The 20613-nt window shown below is 34.4% G+C and overlaps 1 protein-coding gene across 1 annotated transcript; it reads right to left on the bottom strand.

The window, feature by feature from the left end:
- Positions 1-926: 926 nt before the first annotated feature.
- LOC138325222 (uncharacterized) lies at positions 927-18597 on the bottom strand. The gene is made up of 19 exons (XM_069270719.1): positions 18325-18597; positions 17679-17827; positions 13516-13597; positions 12372-12505; positions 10914-12187; positions 10406-10466; positions 9938-10200; positions 9713-9770; positions 9120-9370; positions 8798-8879; positions 8269-8492; positions 7923-7971; positions 7081-7322; positions 6129-6195; positions 4909-5147; positions 4576-4639; positions 3790-3973; positions 3221-3315; positions 927-2921 (listed from the first exon to the last, which is right to left on the bottom strand). Exons 1-19 carry the CDS (start codon positions 18373-18375, stop codon positions 2750-2752), a joined length of 3741 nt encoding a protein of 1246 aa, XP_069126820.1. The 5' UTR covers positions 18376-18597; the 3' UTR covers positions 927-2749.
- Positions 18598-20613: the final 2016 nt, after the last annotated feature.

Raw genomic sequence — 20613 nt, 5'->3', positions numbered from 1 at the left:
AAGAAAAATGGGTCTTCCTGCACATTTTTCGTTCTTCATTCTAAAAATTTTTCCGCTGCGCGGCGCATTTCCTAAAACGTTCAAGCACATAATGTTCAAACTTTTAATAGAAGAAATTCAATACACATGAACTACACTGAAAATGTCCATTAAGGGATTCTACGTACTACATTTGTATTTAAAAAAATGTCTCTTAAAAGATTTTACTTTGCTTATACGTGTATGTCTTAGCAAGACAATTAATTCATTATTATTTTGAGTTCAGATCGAGCAGGGTTGCACAATGATATAACGACACAATTATCACAATTATCATTTCTAAATGCATGTTACTTTAAATTGAAAAATTACCATGGTAAGAACGCTTTAAAATCATTAGAATACATCATAAAACTCATCTCAGCCATTCTAAATCGTAATTTTTTTCCCGGGGGAGACAACCGGACCACCCAAACACCAAAATCTCACGCCTTCGGGCGCTCATAAATTCATCCAAATGCATCGTAAAACTCATCTTAGCCATTCTAAATCGTAATATTTTTCCCGGGGTCGACCCCCAGACCCCAAAATCTCGCGCCTTCGGAGCTCACACGCTAATTTGGCCAATTTGCGTATTCGTTAATTTCCTTTTAGGGACCCCACTGTCAATAAATGTGTACAAGGATTATATTTAATGATATATAAAAAAAGTATATAAAGTATATATGTTGTTGTGTGTTGAATTAATCTCCTCCTGTAGGTGCGGCGGGGGGGGGGGGGTTTACAAAATATTGAGGACCTTTGCCCCCCCCCCCCCCCCCCCCCCCATTACGTTTCATCTTCCTACGCCACTGAATATGGCCGTATTACACTACTGATACAAGAGGAAATAGACTCCATTGGCTATCAGGTGCATTATCGTTACGAATTATAACAAACAACGCAGATAAAAGACAAAATATTTTATCGTGGGACAAAGCTTATATACAACATACCGTAGAAGATCTACATTTTTACAAAAAATATTCATAAAGAGTACAATAACTTAAACAATATCGAACTTAGTGTAATTTTAGAACTCAGAACAATTATTTTCTTCGAAGTAAATCGTTCTGTCAAAGTAAAATTGCTGAGTGAATTTGCGACCCGAGTTTCGATTCTGTTCTAGCTAAAACTTTTGCTGAATAACTTTATTCTTAATGCTTAAAAATATTCAGTACAATTTGCAGTAGGAATAGGACCAAAATGCAGGTCGCAAATTCAAAATACTTTGAAAAAATGATGTGTTAGTTTTATTCATCATTCTATATACAAAGCTGTTATCATACGTCGTACCCAAACTGTGTACCATTATAAATAATATTCATTGTGTGATCATTAAAGGTTAAAAAAGTAAAGGTTAATATCTCTATTTGTAATAAACTTTAATACATTTTGTCAATATGATGTGCAAGGTATTCATTCCAGAAATAAAACAAATATGTGTATCATCCAATTGCATCGTTCCCTTCAAAGATGATAGTGTCGTTATGCTATTGCATCTTTGCCAAATAAAAACATCAAGTATTCTTCAAGAATAATAAGCAATTAACTTATTGTATCGGAAATATTATTCCGTATGTGGCTTTAGTTGTTCGAGAAAAGCATAATATTAAACAGACTTGATCATTATTTGGACATTTGATGAAGGACTTAAAGTTTACTTAATAAAGAAAACGCTGGTTCAAAACTCATGAAAAGTGCATATATTTTTCAACTTACATACACTCCAACAATCTCTCCCAGGGTGCATTGCGGTCCCAACAATTTCACTTGAAATTGAATGTGGGGATTGCAATGCACTCTGGGAGAGAATGACAGTCGAATCTGCTTTAGCGACCACCTTTGTATAAATACCACCTGTTTAATGAAGACCACTTTTCTAGGATACCAAATGATCAATTTCAACACAATTTGACCTGTGTATAAAGACCACTTAGCTATAAAGACCAATTTTCTTTCTCCCTTTGGTGGTCTTTTTGTAGACTTTTTGGACTAATCATTATATTTCATTCACAGTTCGGATGATATTCGTTGCGATTTTATTTGTCAACTGTAATGAAAACTGAAGTAACAAAATGTTCTTCTAAATGAAAATACACGTATAAATGCAAAGGAAACATATTGTGTAAAATATAAAATATATACAAAATACAATAGATAGTGAAAATTTAAACTAAAAGTCGATTATGTATATCCTTCCTTTCTCAGTGTTACACACCATACTTGTCTCCCTTTAATCACGTTCTATGAGTTCCTGGACGGCGTGGGGAATGCGAGGGAGAATTCAGAAAGGTTATAGTAACACCAATAGCCTTGTACTAGCTTTATATCATCGGTATTTTTACAATTTGATAAATAGTTTATATACATAACCCATTCAACTTCTGTAATGAATTATGCTGATCTATAACTCTAAACCCATTAATCACAGAATCATTCATTAAAAACAAATACAGTCAACGATCAATGTTTTAAAGATTCTAACGTTCTTGCACATCGTTCGAAAACAAATAACAAGCGATGAAGGCCGTTGATAACAAATAGTACCCAACACAGTATTTTAGTGTTTTCGAGTCTCTCTGGTCATCCAAAAATTTGACTGCTGGAATATCCAAAGCTGACTGTCAAAGGATCTCACAAAGGTATGCCGGTACATCCAGCTGTTACATCAGTAACGTCAGCATACTGTGTCCATTTCAGTTTTGCTGTCCTTTGATATTGTAACCGTTTACATACGTTCTGTATCATTCACAATGTAAGTTTTATGTTTTTCGTTTTCCATCCATTGAGGGTCATCCACGTTAAGAGAATTATCTAGATCTGGGGCTTCTGAAAAGTGTTCCTTATCATATCCCTCGACTCGCTCTGGGTTCTGGTTTAATGTCTTCGACTTCTTATGACTGCAACAAGAGGAAAATCGTTAAGCAAAATATTCGTATCACCATATTTCAAATTTCGAAGGACTTTTGAGGACATCGCGAGTTAATTCCCTTTAGACGATAAACTGCATGGTGGTCCATAGCCGATACAAATTTTACGTATCTAATTATGGTAGGGTAATATCAAACACGTGTCACTTTGGACGCTAAAATGAAAATCAGAAAAAAAAGAGTTTTGCGTTTAAAGAAAGTTCTTAGAGTGACTTTTTTTATAGAAAACCAAGGGTAAAAAGGTGCTCCCTGTGGAACACATCTCTTACCTATGACGTTTGATACATGCTGTTATTATAGCCATCAGTAACAGGAATCCTAACACACCGGCCGCCACTGCCACAGGGACCAGCCAGGAAGGATCCTGGAACAATTTAAAGTAAAACTTCTTACCTTGTCAAACGAGCATCCATTATTAAATTTCAAACAATATTTCTGACGAAATATACAAATCAAACCATACTGTAATCACTCAATGTTATGTTGCGTTTTCGGATTCATTCGCAAATCATTTCATGTTGGATTTCAAAATACGTCAGGTATCATGGTTTTTTCCTAACTACAGTGGTAATGTTGCTTAAAAGATTTGGATTCGGATGCGTATTGATATGTCACAGGTCGTAATATTACATATACTTAAATAAAAATACATATGGTAAAAATGATACTTTATGTTACCTATAGTACTCGCAACTACACCCCTTAGATAAAAAATAGATATTAATGGCAATTTTATTAATTAAATAACTTCTTGCATATTGAAGCAACCATGAATTGTGTCATGACCTGGTGTAACCGTTATACTTTATATACAATATCTAAGTTTATTAACACATACCTCGTCCTGGTTCTTCGCGGCGGTCGCCTTTACCAGCGGATGTTCTTCCACTGTGGTACCCGGGAGTACAGCTTCCACGCGGAGTTTGATGTCTGCGAGAGGTGGCGGGACAAGGTCATCCTCATCGATAGGCGTCCCATGTATAAACGGTGAAACAAAGTATACTACCTTTGTTGCTTTATCACTGTAATCAGATTTGAGAAATAAGACGGAATTCTGTGGGGGAAATTGTATTCTAAAAAGAATGCTTGTTAAACAGACTGCCAATAATATCACAAAATAGATATAAGTAGTGTCATTTCTTTTCTGTATTTTGACGCTACAACGGGAATGTGAATGATAATGAACAGAACATAAACTCCTTCCTTCAAAGAATCTTAGGAGTCAACCTAAAGGGACACCAAACAATACGTTCAGCTACGACAAGTTAGTGATTCATTTAAGAAATGAAGTGCGAAAACGGTTTTTCACTATCAAATAATAGCCATGTATAAATTTATTTATACATATATGCGGAATTTTATCATATCTATCGTATTGTTCTTTCCTTCTTTTAACGATGATGTTCAGATTAATATTCATAATCAGGCTTACTAAATGGTTTCAAAAACATGCTTAATACGATAAGAGATAGACGAATATACTTACACCATAAAGTTGTGCATATATATAATATACATAATGTTTTAAAAGATTATCTTTAAGTGGGTATTTCGATTCATTTTTCAAAAAATAATTTAACATGAATTTGATATCAAACGAGATAACGAAATATCGATAACTTACCCAGCTTTGGACTCGTACCCCTCTAACATTTTCTTGACATGACCAGATATATCAAGTGATAATCCTGGAACATTTCAATTTGCATTAATTAGAAATGGCATATAAAACACCAAAACGAATTTAATCAACTGAAACTCATTTCGTCTCACAATTAAGAATAAAATCACAACAACAAGAAGTCGTACATTGATGACTCTGGCTGTTAATGGGATGCTAATAGACTATAAACCTTATTAGTGTATGAAGCATCAAATTTTTCATAAATATGAAGTATAACTTAATGTGACAATTATCCAATCAGAAAACGCATTGATCTTTCATCGTGTAACTGACCTGGGTTCGCTGACTCCCATACTGATGATATAGCATTTTGTACAGTCTGACTGTCGTCTGTACCAATTTTCCCCACAACTCCAATGTCTCGTTGTTGATAAACTAGACATAAACAGACTCGCAGAGACGCTTGTCCCAGGAACGTGACTACGCTTGACTTGGATGGAGATTCGACAGACACTTGCGATGAATCAACAGTTGCAACTGTAACTTTGTAGTCTATCCGCGTCGCTGCATTTCTGGTCACGCAGAAGAAGAAAAGGTAAAAAGACAATTAACATTGCATAAAGAAAGGTGACGTTTTAACACGTTTTGGTTTGAGATAAATACATGGAACATAGTTTAGATGCTTTATGATATTATGATTATTTCTTTCAAAATATTTCAATCTGAACATATATTGCCAAAAAAGATGCTTTACCGCCGACAGAGCATAAATGATACTCAATGGAACAATAATTGGGATTTAATCGTGTATTTATATGTCTAATTAACACAAAAAATAATATAATATCATTTATTTTGCTTTTGGTGAATGTGCAATCAGTACTTCATTCCATATAGGATATAGTGTCACGGAGGTTTTTTCGGGATGCAATTAATTATTTTCAATATTTTTATCTTGAAGTAAAATGGAAAGCTCAAACTTTTTAATGGTGGTAATAGTGTAAAGTAAGTAACTTTTGTAGTTGGAGAAAAATACTTATTCGTCTGCTCGTGTTTGTTATAGAGAAAAAATACCATTCGTCAGCGGTGGAGCATCTTAAAGTATTTTATTAAGAATTATACGATTAAAAACTATGACATAAAAACATTGATAAAGTGTGACCATATCAAACCCACTTAAATCCTCAAATAGTTCAAACATATTACGATAATATGATATTATCAAGATATAGCAATGATATGTTTCAGACATGTTTATCATATAGGGTACAAAACAATTAGCTGAATTGGTACATGTTTGTTTTATTTTCTTACAACCTAGGTACCACTTGTACATGCATTGTCAATGTTTGTCGCCATTGCCAGAGTGTAATGTTCGTGTAACGTGATTTTATTTGATGAAACAAAAGACAAATAAACCAAATATGTACAAGTATCGATTTAGAAATCAAAATGTAGAGGTTTTTAAAAGCCGACATATACTAAAACATGTTCGTAACTGAGACACGTGAATAGAAAACCTTTTCAGTGAAATAAATATTATGAATACATACCCATTTATGGAATAGTAATTTGAACTCCAAGAAACGATGTTGATCTGAATAGCATTGGGGGATATATCTGAAAGACAAAACAACTATTACCATAGGAATGTTGATAATGTATAATGGGAAAAAATAACAAAAATAATGATCACAGAATAACCACGGTGGTAATAAAATCACAAGTTTAACTCAAAATGAAAAACAGTAACGATTTGATTTTTTTAAAATTGCGAAAGTATTACCCACGCAAAAATTACCGTATATGCGATACCACGACAAAAATCACCTATGAAAATACAAAGTCGATTGCACAAAAAACAGCGTAAATAATTATCGGGAAACTTCTACAAATGTATCCGAAGAATAGAACCAGATGTTCTGGAAGAGATAGCGTATGTTATTTCACTGACGAGACTTATTAATAGAATCATATTAAAATCAATGTCACGCAGTGTTTCGAATTAGTAACATTTATATAGGGATAATTAATGGAATACATAATAATGGAAATACATAGAATGACAAAAAACTTAAGTTAGATATTAATCTTACTGTGATGATTTAAAGATGCTCCATCGCTGACAAATGGTATTTTTTCACTATCAAAAACAGGAGCAGACGATTTAGTGTTTTTCTTCTGTTACAAAAATTACTTACTTTGCACCATTACCACCGTTGGAAAGTTTGAGCTTCTAATTTTACTTCAAGTTGAATATATATAAAAAATAATTAATTGCATCCCGAAAAAAAAATCTGTGGTACTACATGTATATCCTATATGGAATGAAGTACTGCGCATACACCAAAGGCAAAATGAATTATTTCATACTATTTTTTTGTGTTAATTGGACATATATATACAAGATTAAACACCAGTTATTGTTCTAATGATGAATGCCATTTTTGCTCTCTCTGCGGTGGAGCATCTTTAAAAGTTAACTCGATATTTACATCATCTTACGTTTATTTGCATCCGACCATGCCTGATGAAGTTTCTGTGTGACCTCTGACCTTCGCCCAAGGGATATATCACCCTGTAACACAACCCTATAGACCCTTCCCACCCGGACGGTGTTGAGGGTGTAGCCGGTCAGACCATTGGAGATAGCGTCCCATCGTCCGTCCATATTTGGATGTGGCCAGGAGTCCAACCGGTCGGAGGTGTCAATCGGATGGGTGTACCATAGCCGCGTCACCACGTCCCTTTTTTAAGTATAATGTACAAGATATGTTCGTTACACTGTATCATTGTATTGTAGCATCAAATCCATTTGTTCTATGCATAGAAATGAAGAAAAAAGTTTATTACGCCTTCGCCCAAATTGAGCATTTCCTAGCTTTAACGAAATACTTAACTTAAAGCTTTGTCCTAAACTTCTCTAATGTTATTTATGGAGAAGTAGTTAAGAAATGTTCATGAACTTGGTCAACGTAACAATGTATCATGTCCATTTGTTCTACATAGACATGAAGAATAGCAGCATTGTGTTACCTGTTCCATGCAACATTATTTCGCGTATCTTTTCTTTTAAATGAAAACTGTAGTTGTAATATCGCAATGGAACAAGAAAACAAAAACAATCAATATTGTACACGATACTCCAGGGGTTATATATATTACGATAGAAGTAATAACCCCTGGAATATTGAGAATGAACAATTTGTAGCAGTCGTATTGTGATATCAATCTCTCTTTTTTTAAATGATGATTTTTTTTTTCATTTATATATTTTGTCTGCACTATCGTAATATTCGTCAAGTCAGATGACCAAATTTTAAATTAAATCCCATAAAATCACCTACCCTTCATTTGTTTTGAAGTACTGTTTCTCTGTGAACTCAAATTGGCTGGCTGTTGAATAAAGATGAAATTAAAATTAGAAATGTGCTATACAAAAGCTTAACTAAAACATACTCAATGTTTCGTATAAATAGATCCTGCAATTTACTGAGAAGAAGGGAACAACTGTCCAAAAGCCCAAGTCCTGATTTACCTTATTTCTTAAGTTGAGAGAGAAATCACCACAGCCCTAATCCAATAATGAACATGATTACGTTGAATTTATTATTATCTATTATAGTGTAGTTTCCTATAGCTTTTCCAATGTTCTTTATGCATGGTTTAGGAATATTTTGTTAATGAACACACCAATCCGTGTACTTTTTCGTGCCTCCCTGATCATCCGATAGATGGCGTCTCTGTCTCTGAGTAAGATCCGACCAGACACATCGATGTAAAATTGTCTTAGTAGGTAACAAGACCGACAGGCTGTTGTAGTCAGTCCATTTGTGTCAGGTAGAAAGCGAAGGTCAAAGGTCAGTAGGCTGTTGTTGGCCAAGATAGGGAAGTATATAGACGATTGCAAATCCGTGCTGAAAAGATACAGAGATGTTATAAATATCTTCAAAATAGGACAAAAATGGTACGTCTAGCCAACCAACAGAGCAAACTTCAGTAAACAACGCTAAAGTCTGAGCTATATTAGTAAATGTAATCGATATTATATTTGGATTTTTATATCTTACTTTCGGTGAAATAAAGAGTGAATTTTACAATGTTGTTATTCCGACAGATAAATGTAATTGCATTTGTATTATTGGAAAATACACTGCTCTTCAAGACAAGTCCTTGAGTTTCATCAACATCTAGTTTCATCAACAAAATTTCACCAACTTACCGATTTTTCCAAAAGCACGGCTCCCGACCAGACAGAATAATTCTAACGTTGGGGCTTGCTTTCCTGGGTGTTGAATTATTCGCTACAACAAGAAATATTTACAATCCAGGTTAACTCACACTCGCTTTATATCAACATAATTGTTTTAAGTGGTAACTAAAAGTGTATTATCAGTAATCGGTTCAAGACATACAATTATGCAAGTATACCAAAGTTTGATTTTACTAGGAATAGTATTATTTTTATTATTTTCATTCACATGACAACGATGTCTGTTATTGTATTAACATAGAAATACAACAAAATCTGTCGGTTAACATACATTTCAGAAATTTAGACCATGTATCTCCGAGTGGATTGGCGAGTGACGTCACAGGAAACGTATTATCCATGACGGGTAGACGTATGCCTTCTGTATACTTGTAAAGGGCATGTCCAGAGTAAAGGCTGTTGACGACTGGTAGTTTATTAAATTCCCGCTCAAACTCCGCTGTAGTCGGGGAGGATGTAGTCTTTGGATCCAGAAGTTGGAACCGTGACGTCACAAAGTACCTCAAGTTGGTCACGTGTGTACTGAAACGTCAATAATTCATTTATTATTAGATGTTATAATCGTTTTTCGAACTGAATTCGTTTGTATCTGTATGGTTGTTCAAACGAATTTTTTTAGTATTTTATCACAAAATAGGTATTGTTTACAACAGGTATTACCTGAAGAATTTCAAGCTATAAACTTGATACCGTATGGCCGGTTATTTTTATTGATCAAACATTTCATTTAATGTTTGTGACTTAAAGCACGGAAATAATTTCGCGACCAATCCAATGTCCTGCGAAATCGTAAAAATAACATCCTAGCGAAAAAAATGTACTGGAAGGTTAACTGAAACAAACGAAGGAAGTGACGAAACTTACCCATAATTCCCAATAAAATACTCCCGAAGGACGATAAGGACTTTGAAGTTTGGTATATCTGAAATAACGATAACAAACATATATTGCGTTATAAGATGAAGAAAAGAAATATATTCCTAATTTAACTTTTGGTTCTCTTCAACTAAAATTCAATTATGTATATTAATGCATGATCTTCAACATTAAACCAATAGCATATAATCGGAACATAAAGTTGCCACTTACTGGGATGAGAGGTGTTCCACGCATTCACGATTTTCCTATTGATGATGTCCTCGTTCTGGTTATAAACATAGCCCACCAGACTGAGACTGTGGCTTTGGGCCAGGTCCTTCAGCGGACTCATCTGCTGTCCAAATATGTGGTTACCGGTAGTCCTGAAGGGCTCAGTGCGGCCGAATAGGTTGTTCAGTGTGGCCACAGTTTTAGGGTCCAGACTGGTCCCATTAATACAATCTGAAGCGATGTCGACACTGGTGACTTGTTCTCTGAAAAAAAGTGTATATGTTCAGTAATAATGGGGAAAAAAGGCAAGCAGCGACTGGTAATTTTAATAGAATAGAATACTTGTGAAACTGTCACAAATTAGTCCCTCTATCACTTTCGGTTACGCACTACATGTACAAAATATGTTTCTGCATGCTTCCAATGAAAGGATTTGATATAATTAATAAACCTTGACGATGTCCCTACCTGTTTTCGTTGATGAGATGGTGATAGTTGACTATCGTAGCTCCTTTCGTACAATTCTGGTCTGAAATAACGATATTTTACCATAGATATGAATACTGTGTAGATTATTATATAGATATGAAAAATACATTTCTAACTTCTTCCAAGGAGGGATAATTCTTTCAACCAAGAGATTGTTTACAGATCATCTTTTTCTCAATAAGATATTATTTCCAGGCGTGTTCGATACTGCACGAGAATAGTCATTATTTTACCCAAAGGATGTCACTCGTTTTCATATGTTGGATAATTTATCTGATTACAAATCAACGAGAAGGTACAAAGAACGCAGCTTCTGTATATATCGTGATATATTTTCAAAATGTCGTGTGCAATACTATAATAGTCAGTGTAAAATGAGAAAGATCTATTCAAATATATAATAGATAGACCTGAAGAATTTGGTTGGGAATGTTCCAGAATTATTAAATCTTATTTTAATACTGAAATATATTTAAGTCAATCTTACTTTTCAGTACGTCATTCACCAATTTCTCCAACTTAGAAATATCCTTATCGTCAATTTTCCCGTTCACAAGAAGATTATGTGTGACCATGGGCTTGGCTGTAGTGGTTGGTCGCTCTGTAGTGCTGACCTCGGTAGTGGGGGCTTTGGCTGTCGTAGTTGGTAAAGTAGGTTTGGTAGTTGGAGCTGGTGTATTTGGTTTGAAAGTCGTGGTTGGTGAAGTAGGTTTCTTTGTTGTTGTTGTTGTTGGTTTAATCGTCGTAGATGTAGTTGTTGCTTTGGTAGTCGAAGTAGACTGGGTAGTTTGTTTGACGGTGGTTGTTGGCCGAGAGGTAGATGTAGTTGGCTTGGCGGTGGGTGTAGTGGGTCGTTTTGTACTTTTGGTCGTGGCTGGAGTTGAAGTTAAGATAGTTGTGGGAGGTGTTGTAACTATATTTTCACAATTTCTGCCACTAAAGCCATTAGTACACTGACAAGAATATCCTTCATCGGTGTCCGTACACATACCGTTATTTTTACAAGGGTCCTGATCACAAAATATCTTAACCCTTTCACAATATTTTCCAGTGTATTTAGGTAGACAGCAACAAGTTCCATTGAAGCACGTGCCGTCATTCTTACACCGGACGTTCGGACACTCAGAGTCACATGACTTAGACACATTACGGACAGTACAATTGTCCCCACTCCAGCCGCCAAGACATTCCTTCTCACCCGTCACCGTGTTACACTCGTAATGGCCTCCTCCACAACTGTTTTGAGGGACACAACGTACGTTACATTTAGTTCCATATTGGTTAGTCTGGCATCCTGTAGAATGGTCAGTACCAGGAGGGGCTGGTTTAACGTAGCAGGTCCCATTATAGTAACATTCCGGACATAAAGCGTTGATGGAAGTGTTTGTGGGGACGTCACAATTCTGCCCGGCGTAACCTTCGTCACATTCGCACGTGTAAGTGTTCGGTACGTTCGGTTCTATGCACCGACCGTGGACACAAGGATTGGAAGCACACTCGAGAATGTCAATCTCACATAAATCTCCAGTGAATCCAAGAACGCAAAGACATACTCCATTGTCACATGTTCCAAAATTCTCACATTTACTTTTCGGACATGATAGTGTCCGTGAATCTGCTCTCGCTGAACTCCGAGATTCAGGATCCACAAACCTCTCCTGATACAGAAAACGAGAACAGTTTTCCGGAGATATACAGTATATGGAACAATCTTTGCCGTAAAAGTCAGGATCACATGTCACAGTAATTGACGCTGTCAGGCTGCAAAAACACAGTGAAGGAAGTTAGAGAGAAAAAAAACGTCAGATGAAAAACATCACCAACGCATTGACATTTTAATTAAAAGTTCAGTTTCCATGGAACTGTTGCAAAGGTTAAAACCAGTTTCTTAGCTTGTACTAGTATGGTAATTATGCAACAAGAAATAGTATAATAAGATCCATACCTGTACTGAAATTCCTTTTCAGTATATTTTCCGGATACGATTCGAATGTCACCGGCCGTCAAGAAAAGTACATCTGATAGAATCTCTTCTTCTTCAGTATCAGTCACCAATAGTAAGTGAAACTCCATTCTAGACTGAAATAATATAGCTAAAATATTATACTGGATTCTGCCTTTGATTTATTAATGTGAAACATCATCTGAAGTAGTAATTATCTAAAATGATTAATGCGTTTTCATATGCTAACAATATCATACGCATGCAGCAAATTGTAGGAAAATTCACCATACAATGCTTTATATTGGCGGTCATACTGTAAATCAACTGTTTTTCGCGGAGAGTTAATTTCGCGTTTCCATACCCACAGACTGTTTTATGGCGATTAAACTTTGCTATTTAGACTGATGTGGTTCTACTGTCCATGCACTTGTGACATTTTGTTGCGGCGAACAATGTTCGCGGTTGCTAATCACAGCAAAAATATGTTCATGTAGGATGAATTCAAGAGGATACCAACGCGACAATAAAATCTTATAGGATATTAGAAGATACGATTAGCACCAGAAGATTCACAAGGGCACCAAACTGTTCACAATGATGTTTTAAAGTAGATGGTACGTAAATAACTTCTTCCACAAAGTTTACAATTCTGTATTTTTATATTACATAATTATCTGTCCTTTCAGGTAGGTATTGATGGTGACGTCATGTGTTTGCTAACGCTATTTCGCTCACAAAATAAGGACATCACAATATACTACCCACATGAAAGGTAACTCTGTAATATGCAAAGACGGAAAAGACAGACAAGAGGCTTGATTCTTTATGGAGAGGGATCAGGGGACATTTTTGTCTGAATTCCTAAAGAAACTATGTAATTACAATATCTCGAGTAAGCAGGAGACACGACGAGACAATATTTAGATCATGCCAAAGGATAAAATTAAATTTCTAGAGGTCCGCACAGAAAGACACGAACTTCATGGTATCAAAAGATGACATATACTCTTTAACTTCTGTTTGATTTACATTGCAACCTTAAAATATTTAAAATGATTCTAATCCTTTATCAAATATTGACGCAATCTCAATTCATGTGTAGAAGATTTGATTTTGTTGCATTTGTTATATTTCTGATACTCACCTTTATATAGTCTAGACTTATGTGAGCGACGTCATTTCCAGGATTCGGTTGATCTAGGGACATTGACTTTGAACATATCAACCTTAAAAAATGATACAAAAATATTGTATTTCCTCCTATGATGCAACCCATATCACGCTCTTGTAAAGCTGCGTTTTAGTTGAGTGAATAGCTCACATCTACAAAAATATTTTCATCATCAACTTATAAAACAACAATGCAGAGGGTGTGTCGCGCATTTGGTTCTTTTAATTTAGGTGAATAGTGGGGCATAAAAAAGTAAATTGAAATTTTAAAAGTAAATTGAATTTCTCGCAAATATGACTATATCAGATGTAGAGAAAACATAACCGTGGGGATTAGCATTTTGATACAAAAAAGAATGAGATCAAGATCTAGTGGTAACAAAGTCTCGTATATTAAGACAGCCCATGTAGACAAAGCTATCTAAATACTATTGAGCATAAAAACAACATCTTCAAAGGGGGCAATATATTGCATCACATTGAAATGATGCATCCTTTCCGTTGGGTAACACATCTTTAAAAAACTAAACGTGCATGTTGTTCATACTAAGTCGGCTAATTTTAATGCAAATACTTTGGTCGCTAACACAGACCGCTTTCGTTTCCGTGATAACGATCTGTTTCCTTATGACATTTAGACTTTCTGCCCTGAGCATGTATTTTTGCAATTTGTTTCGCCAATGTTTTCTTTTTGAATGTTATTGCTTGCGACGTTGGTACCCTAACCACACTGGATTGTGTCAGCCATGTATATTTTAATATCTCAAAGGGCCCGGGAAACAAGACCGTCACAGAAAACGCATTCTACACTCGCGTCCAGGTAGGCCGACCATTACCAGAGGTCACGGGGAGGGTTCATATGAATGTGTTTGTTATCAAACTATGAGGAAGTTTGATAAAATGCCATCCACACAGACATATGATGTGATAAACCATTAGATGTTAGGCATGTTAATGATACAGGGATGATAAGTGATTAAGGAATGTAATTAAAGTGCTTTGTATTAATTCATGTCTCGGCCACTTATAATCTCTTAAAAGGATTTCCGTTAATGCGCTTACGTTAATGCATTAAAATAAAAGCTTAACTTAAATTTCTTATAAAAAAATCCCTTCTCGTTATAGCTAAGTGCGATGAAGGGGCCAGGGGGGATTTTATTACGAATAAGAGAATCAGGAAGTATTGGCAACGTAACATTTGATTTCTGAAAACTGACAAAATACTAAATAAATAGTAACAAATACTTTTACAAAAACCATACGGAGATTTTTAACAAGTATTGCGATCTGGACAGTTAGCGCTGGTGATCACATTCCATACACATCTTTATAGCTTTTATCCGAGTTCTGACATAAAGAATTTCAGACAGTAGTTTGAATCGAAATCAAGTTGTCTTTTTCTAAACGCGTAGACATCACATTTCATTTTATCGCAATTCCTAGAAAAATATCTATCAATTCATACTTTCTGGAAGTTGCTTTCCGTATTATTTTGAGTAATGTCAAGAAACAAAAAGATATCAAATTGTGTAAAAAAATTTGGCTAATAGAAGCAAAGCACATGCTTAGATTTTTATGTAGAACTGCATAATATAAATGGTTTGAATTCAGTAGGCGATGTCTGTAGTTCAATATGTCTGATCGTAGAAGACCTAACAGAGACATAAAAACGGCGCAGTGTACAAAGTCATGTAACTTCCTGATCTTTATAAAAATGTCTCCTGTTTCATCAGGAGCGAAAGACGTGTCTTACGATAAAACAATGAAAATGAAAAAATAACAAAAATTACAATTTGGACTTCCTACAAATTATAAAATTATTGATATGAAAGATTCAACGAGAATAACAATGACTGTAATTCGAAAATAATTACTTTTTATTTTAATTAGTATATTAGAATGTTACTTATCGTAGCTTTTGAAACATAAATAAACAGCTACAGTGTATTCCATTCAAGATTTAACCGGTACCTCATACCAGCACAAATACAGAATATCAATATTTTGATTTAAATCAGTATTTTTGAATATTTATCTTAGCTTTTGAATTCCTAGGAAAAATAATGGCCAAGTCCATCAAAGATTTTAACTTGTTCCCCATATCATCACTAAACTAATTCCTTTGTTTGAAGTCTATATCCTCTCTTATCGGCTTATAATGACAGATTCCACACCAAATATTTCCTTCACTATAAATAGGCCAATCCCTGAAACAACAACGGTATGAGAAATATGACTAAGTAGGCTTATCCGTGAAGTTAGAATACCTTTACCAAAGTACCTGAGTCCCGAGGTGCTTCCAACCACTCCACGTGTTTGGTCTATTTGGACTGAAAAGTGTTATCATGTTTGTATTTAAACTACACGCAGTCAAATTTACCACTAGACTAACCTAAAAGGACAGATAATTAGTCCACGGGGCTTCAATCGGAGGCAAAATCTGATGTCAAATGTCATCCTACGCTTTGTTATTCATTCGAAATATCAATGGGAATAGCGTTTCCAGATTTCAGTAGGAATCGTGTTCAAACACGTTATAGTCGACGGACGAAGTATAGTTTAGAATCCCGTGTGAGAAGCGGGTGTTGCCAACGGAACTTGTCAACTTGATAATATAAGAAGCACCCAGAAGTGTACCAATCTATACGATATATATGATACATCTGAGGTTGAAACTAAATACATAAAATATATCAATTTTTCATTTATATAGATTTATATTTCTTTGTTTTGCGGTAGTATTCCCGATTATAAAAAAACAAACAATGAGGCAACAAAAATACATAAATACCGAAAATATTGCAATTCAAAATCTCATTTTTTGTGTTTACCATTTATTTTTAAGGGCGTCGATTCGTGCGAGGACACATGAAAATGTACAATGTAAATACACAGGCATTCCAGAAGAGGAAGTAATGTATAAATTACGGTAGAATACACTAAGATTGCAATTTAGAACAAGAGTCGGCAGAAGAACAAACAACAATATAAACATTTTCGTTCATGTATTCCTAAGAGTAAGCTTTCTCTGTATCATCGCAAACATCTTCCTTACAAAAGGCTATTTCTGTATAAAATAGGTTTTTAGATGCATATAAGAGCAAAAAATAAAACCTTCAACATTTTAGGGAAAATAAAGTAGATTCAAGTGTTTAAGAAAGCCAAACCTAAATCATACCACCATGATGTTAATTTAAGTAATACGTGTTTGATCACATCATAAATAATTTAACAATTACTTGGTACTCAGATATACATTTGTTCCCGAGTTTCCATATCAAAAATCCAAACTGCAATATCGCTTACTGAAAGCAAAATAAATGGCAATAATTCTCACTTTCTACATCGAAAAGGGCTATTTTTAGTAGTTATTGAACTTTTCATGTTAGAACGACTGACAATGTGTGTTATACATAATGTAGTAACATTGTCATATATCGCAAAACAAGATGATAAAATTTATTTTGAAAAAGATACCTTGTACCAAAAGTTGTTTATTCTTTTTTCAACCAAATTCAGCAAAATATCGTTGCACTATATTTGATTGAAACTATTGAGAGGCATGATAGCCTTGTCATATTTTAGGTATTTATTTATTGACCGTATCATTACAAACTATAGATATTTTTATCAGTGGTCATAGATCCTAATTATTTACTTCCAAATATTGCGATTTAAATGTCTACAACCAATGCTATTCATTTCATAATGTTGACAATATGTCTTCTTATCATGACGAAAACCATACTGCGTTATCACTTGATTTTCATTGTGTTCTTATGTGACGTAATACACAATGTTGCCATGGGGAACACTTGTATTTACAATAATAATGCGGTCATGTGACCAGTACTAATGATTCAGTATCATATTCAAGAAAGGCAGAGTATGTATCAAATGTAAACTTACTTGAAAGTCACACATTCCTGTGTTGGTAAACAATAACAAGTATCTAACTATATGGTTGCACAGGCATTTGAAATCTTATTCTTATCCAACCATATCTTTACATATGTAATTAATTAAGTATTAATGACCCGACAAAAACTAATAAAGATCTACATTTTTATGTTGTTTGCATCAAATGTAGATAATAAGACGTAAGTGAGAAAAGCGATGAGTTTTTAAGTGGCCTACCTTTCATTTGTCCCCAGACAAAACTGTAGACGAAACGGACAACCAGACAGACATCCGGACGCATCCGCAGTCTCCTGTCCACAACATATTACATCTGATGTCAATGTAGACTCCCGGAGTCGAAACTCTATGTCCACTGAAGCACTTGTCTGTAGAAATAAAGAACGCGCAAAATAAAGTGGAGGAGAAATACGGGTTAATGTCAAAACAAATACCATAGCGGCACTAAAGTAAATAGATATACAGCTTCGTGTCACGTAATTACATGTGCAATTGGGGTTAAAAATGGAGACGCAATTACGACGTAACCAGACACATGCAACGGAACAATAGATATCAGCAAAAAAGAGAAGTAAAGAAAGTGTCAAACTGTGTACGTGGTAACGAAAACTTTCACAGAAATAAAAAAAAATGTCATAATTAACTGTAAGACAAGAACTTTGAATAAAGAATCAATAAAACTAAATAAAGAACACAATTAAGATAAATTGTTCTTAGAAAAAATGTTGATACTTATGCAAAATTTTTAACTTGAAAAACATTGTCGTAAAAACATATTTTATTTTCCTTAACAAAAGTGTTATTAAATAAATAGCAATAAAATATTTTGTAATTTATTTGGAAAATAAACCTCAAAGATACTTACCATAAGTGGGAATAAAGCCAAAGAAAGAATCACATATAATGTGGCAGCCATCCTTACTAACTGTTGAATGGCTGGTGCTGGTATGATATAAACACGACCACGTGCCTACCTATATACGTCCTATAAATACCTGTATCGTACCTGGGTCACCGATGGATTAGGAAGTGCTACCTTTGGTAGCCCCTCCCGGCACTTTAGGAACGTCTTGCTTTACTCCGTATTGTTTTCTTCATTCACAAAATATCTGTCAATGATTGATATTACAGCATAATCAAAATCAAATTTTTGAAATGCTTATCTCAAGCAGAAAATACTTACTCAGTTTGTATAATTGGTATGTATCACAGATAATTTGACTTGAAAAGCTTGATATTTAACAAACACGTCTACATTCCAGATCAAACGGTTTCATACTGTGGAACTGTTCACTACAAAAAGTTACCTTTTTTTGTCTTGAAAACTTAACACTAACATATCTATGTTAAATATGAACAATTTCGATTTGTGTATACATGTGAATTTTATCCCATGCAAGTACTGCTACTTATCTTCGCGATGCCAAATCTATGATCCTATAAATATATTGACAAACTATATTTCTGGAAATAACATATAATTTCATTAGAAGATAACTTCATCAAAATGTTTTGTGGGTTTATCATTATTATTTTTTTTTCATTTTCATCACGCTCCAGATAGTAATATCATTTGATTTGAACTTCTTGGAATATATAGCAGTGGCTTAAATGATGTAAGTTGTTTTTATACTGTTTTAACTGACAACAGATAATATTAAGAACTTCTACTCCACATAATGCTGGTGATTATGAGTCATATAACATTAATATGTGAGATTGTGTAATTCATGCGTATGTCACCGACCGAAACAAATATCTAACTGAAGTTTAATAAGGGTTATCTAAATTTCAATGTAACCAATGTAAAAAAAAAATGTGCAATTATTTCAAGCGGAAGGGGAAGCAAGGTAAAGCAAAATAGGAAATGTTTATTTTGTCAAGGAAATACAGAATGCGGAAAAACCAAGCTGAAATAAACTAATATTTAGCCATTGTACTTTAAAAGACAGAAACCATGGAAACAACTCAAATAGTTTAGTCGTCGGAAAATAAAACTATAAAAATAAGCATTCATGTATGGATCAATTAAAAACAAATCGGAATGTGTTTTTTTAAAAGACGAGCAAATCTTCATATACCACGTGTAAAAATGTAACTAATTGTTAATTATACCAAATAAACATCAAAACATTAAAACAAACAAAAACAAACAAACAAAACAATTGAAAACACACCAATTATTTATCATCTAAGATCATGAAAAGTACATTTTGTAATCATTCCATATACTACACAGATAAATCATAAGTCCATTCGTTCAATTTATAACACATAATGAAACATACAGATAATTCTTGGTTGTGGAATTATCGTTTTGATTGACAGATAGCGTTAACACACCTCTCCAGATAATAGCGACCGATCTTAGGGCGGGATCCTCTTATCTGACGGGTGTGTATATCTAATAGGGTTAAACGGTGTACCCTAGTGTTTATTAGTATGTTGAAATAGTAAAGTTACACCCAGCGTGGGAATGAGCTTGTGATTTCTATCCTCGTGTTTTTATTTCAAAGCATGGTGTGTAATAGTAACCGTATTCCTTTTTCAACAAATCAATTTATTTCATTTTCAAACATGATTTATTATTGGACTATCTTCGTACATTACGTCTTTCTGAATTAAAACCAATATTGATATTATATGTAAAAATTAAAAATAAAATGTAAAGAGATCCTAGAGGGATCTTGGCGCCCACCAAAGAATGATCTATGTCTGATCATGGAAAGAGTGATCTTGTCTTTGCTTTTCAAACTTTTTCAAACATACTACATATAAAATTTGAGACATATCGCTCCAGTACTTTCTGAGAAATAGCGGTAACAATCTTCAACTATCAAAATACAAGATGGCGGCCTGTCGGCCATCTTGGTCACCGTTCAGCCCCAAAATGCAACATGCAAAACTAAGGCCCTAGCGGAATCTGGATATGAAATTTGAGACAGATCTCTTAAAAACTTTCTGACAAATAAGAATAGAATAACAAACTTCAAATATCAAAATTTAAAATGCGGCCTGTCGGCAATCTTTTTAACCAATCGGTCCCAAATCGCAAAATGCACAGTTAGGGCCCTAGGTTAACCTACATATGAATTTGAGAATGATCCTTTCAGTACTTTTTGAGAAATAGCGATAACAAAATTTAACTATCAAA

The sequence above is a fragment of the Argopecten irradians genome, chromosome 6 (assembly GCF_041381155.1).
Source record: "Argopecten irradians isolate NY chromosome 6, Ai_NY, whole genome shotgun sequence".
Taxonomy (NCBI): Eukaryota; Metazoa; Mollusca; class Bivalvia; order Pectinida; family Pectinidae; genus Argopecten; species Argopecten irradians.
This window is presented reverse-complemented; position numbering and strand designations above follow the sequence as displayed.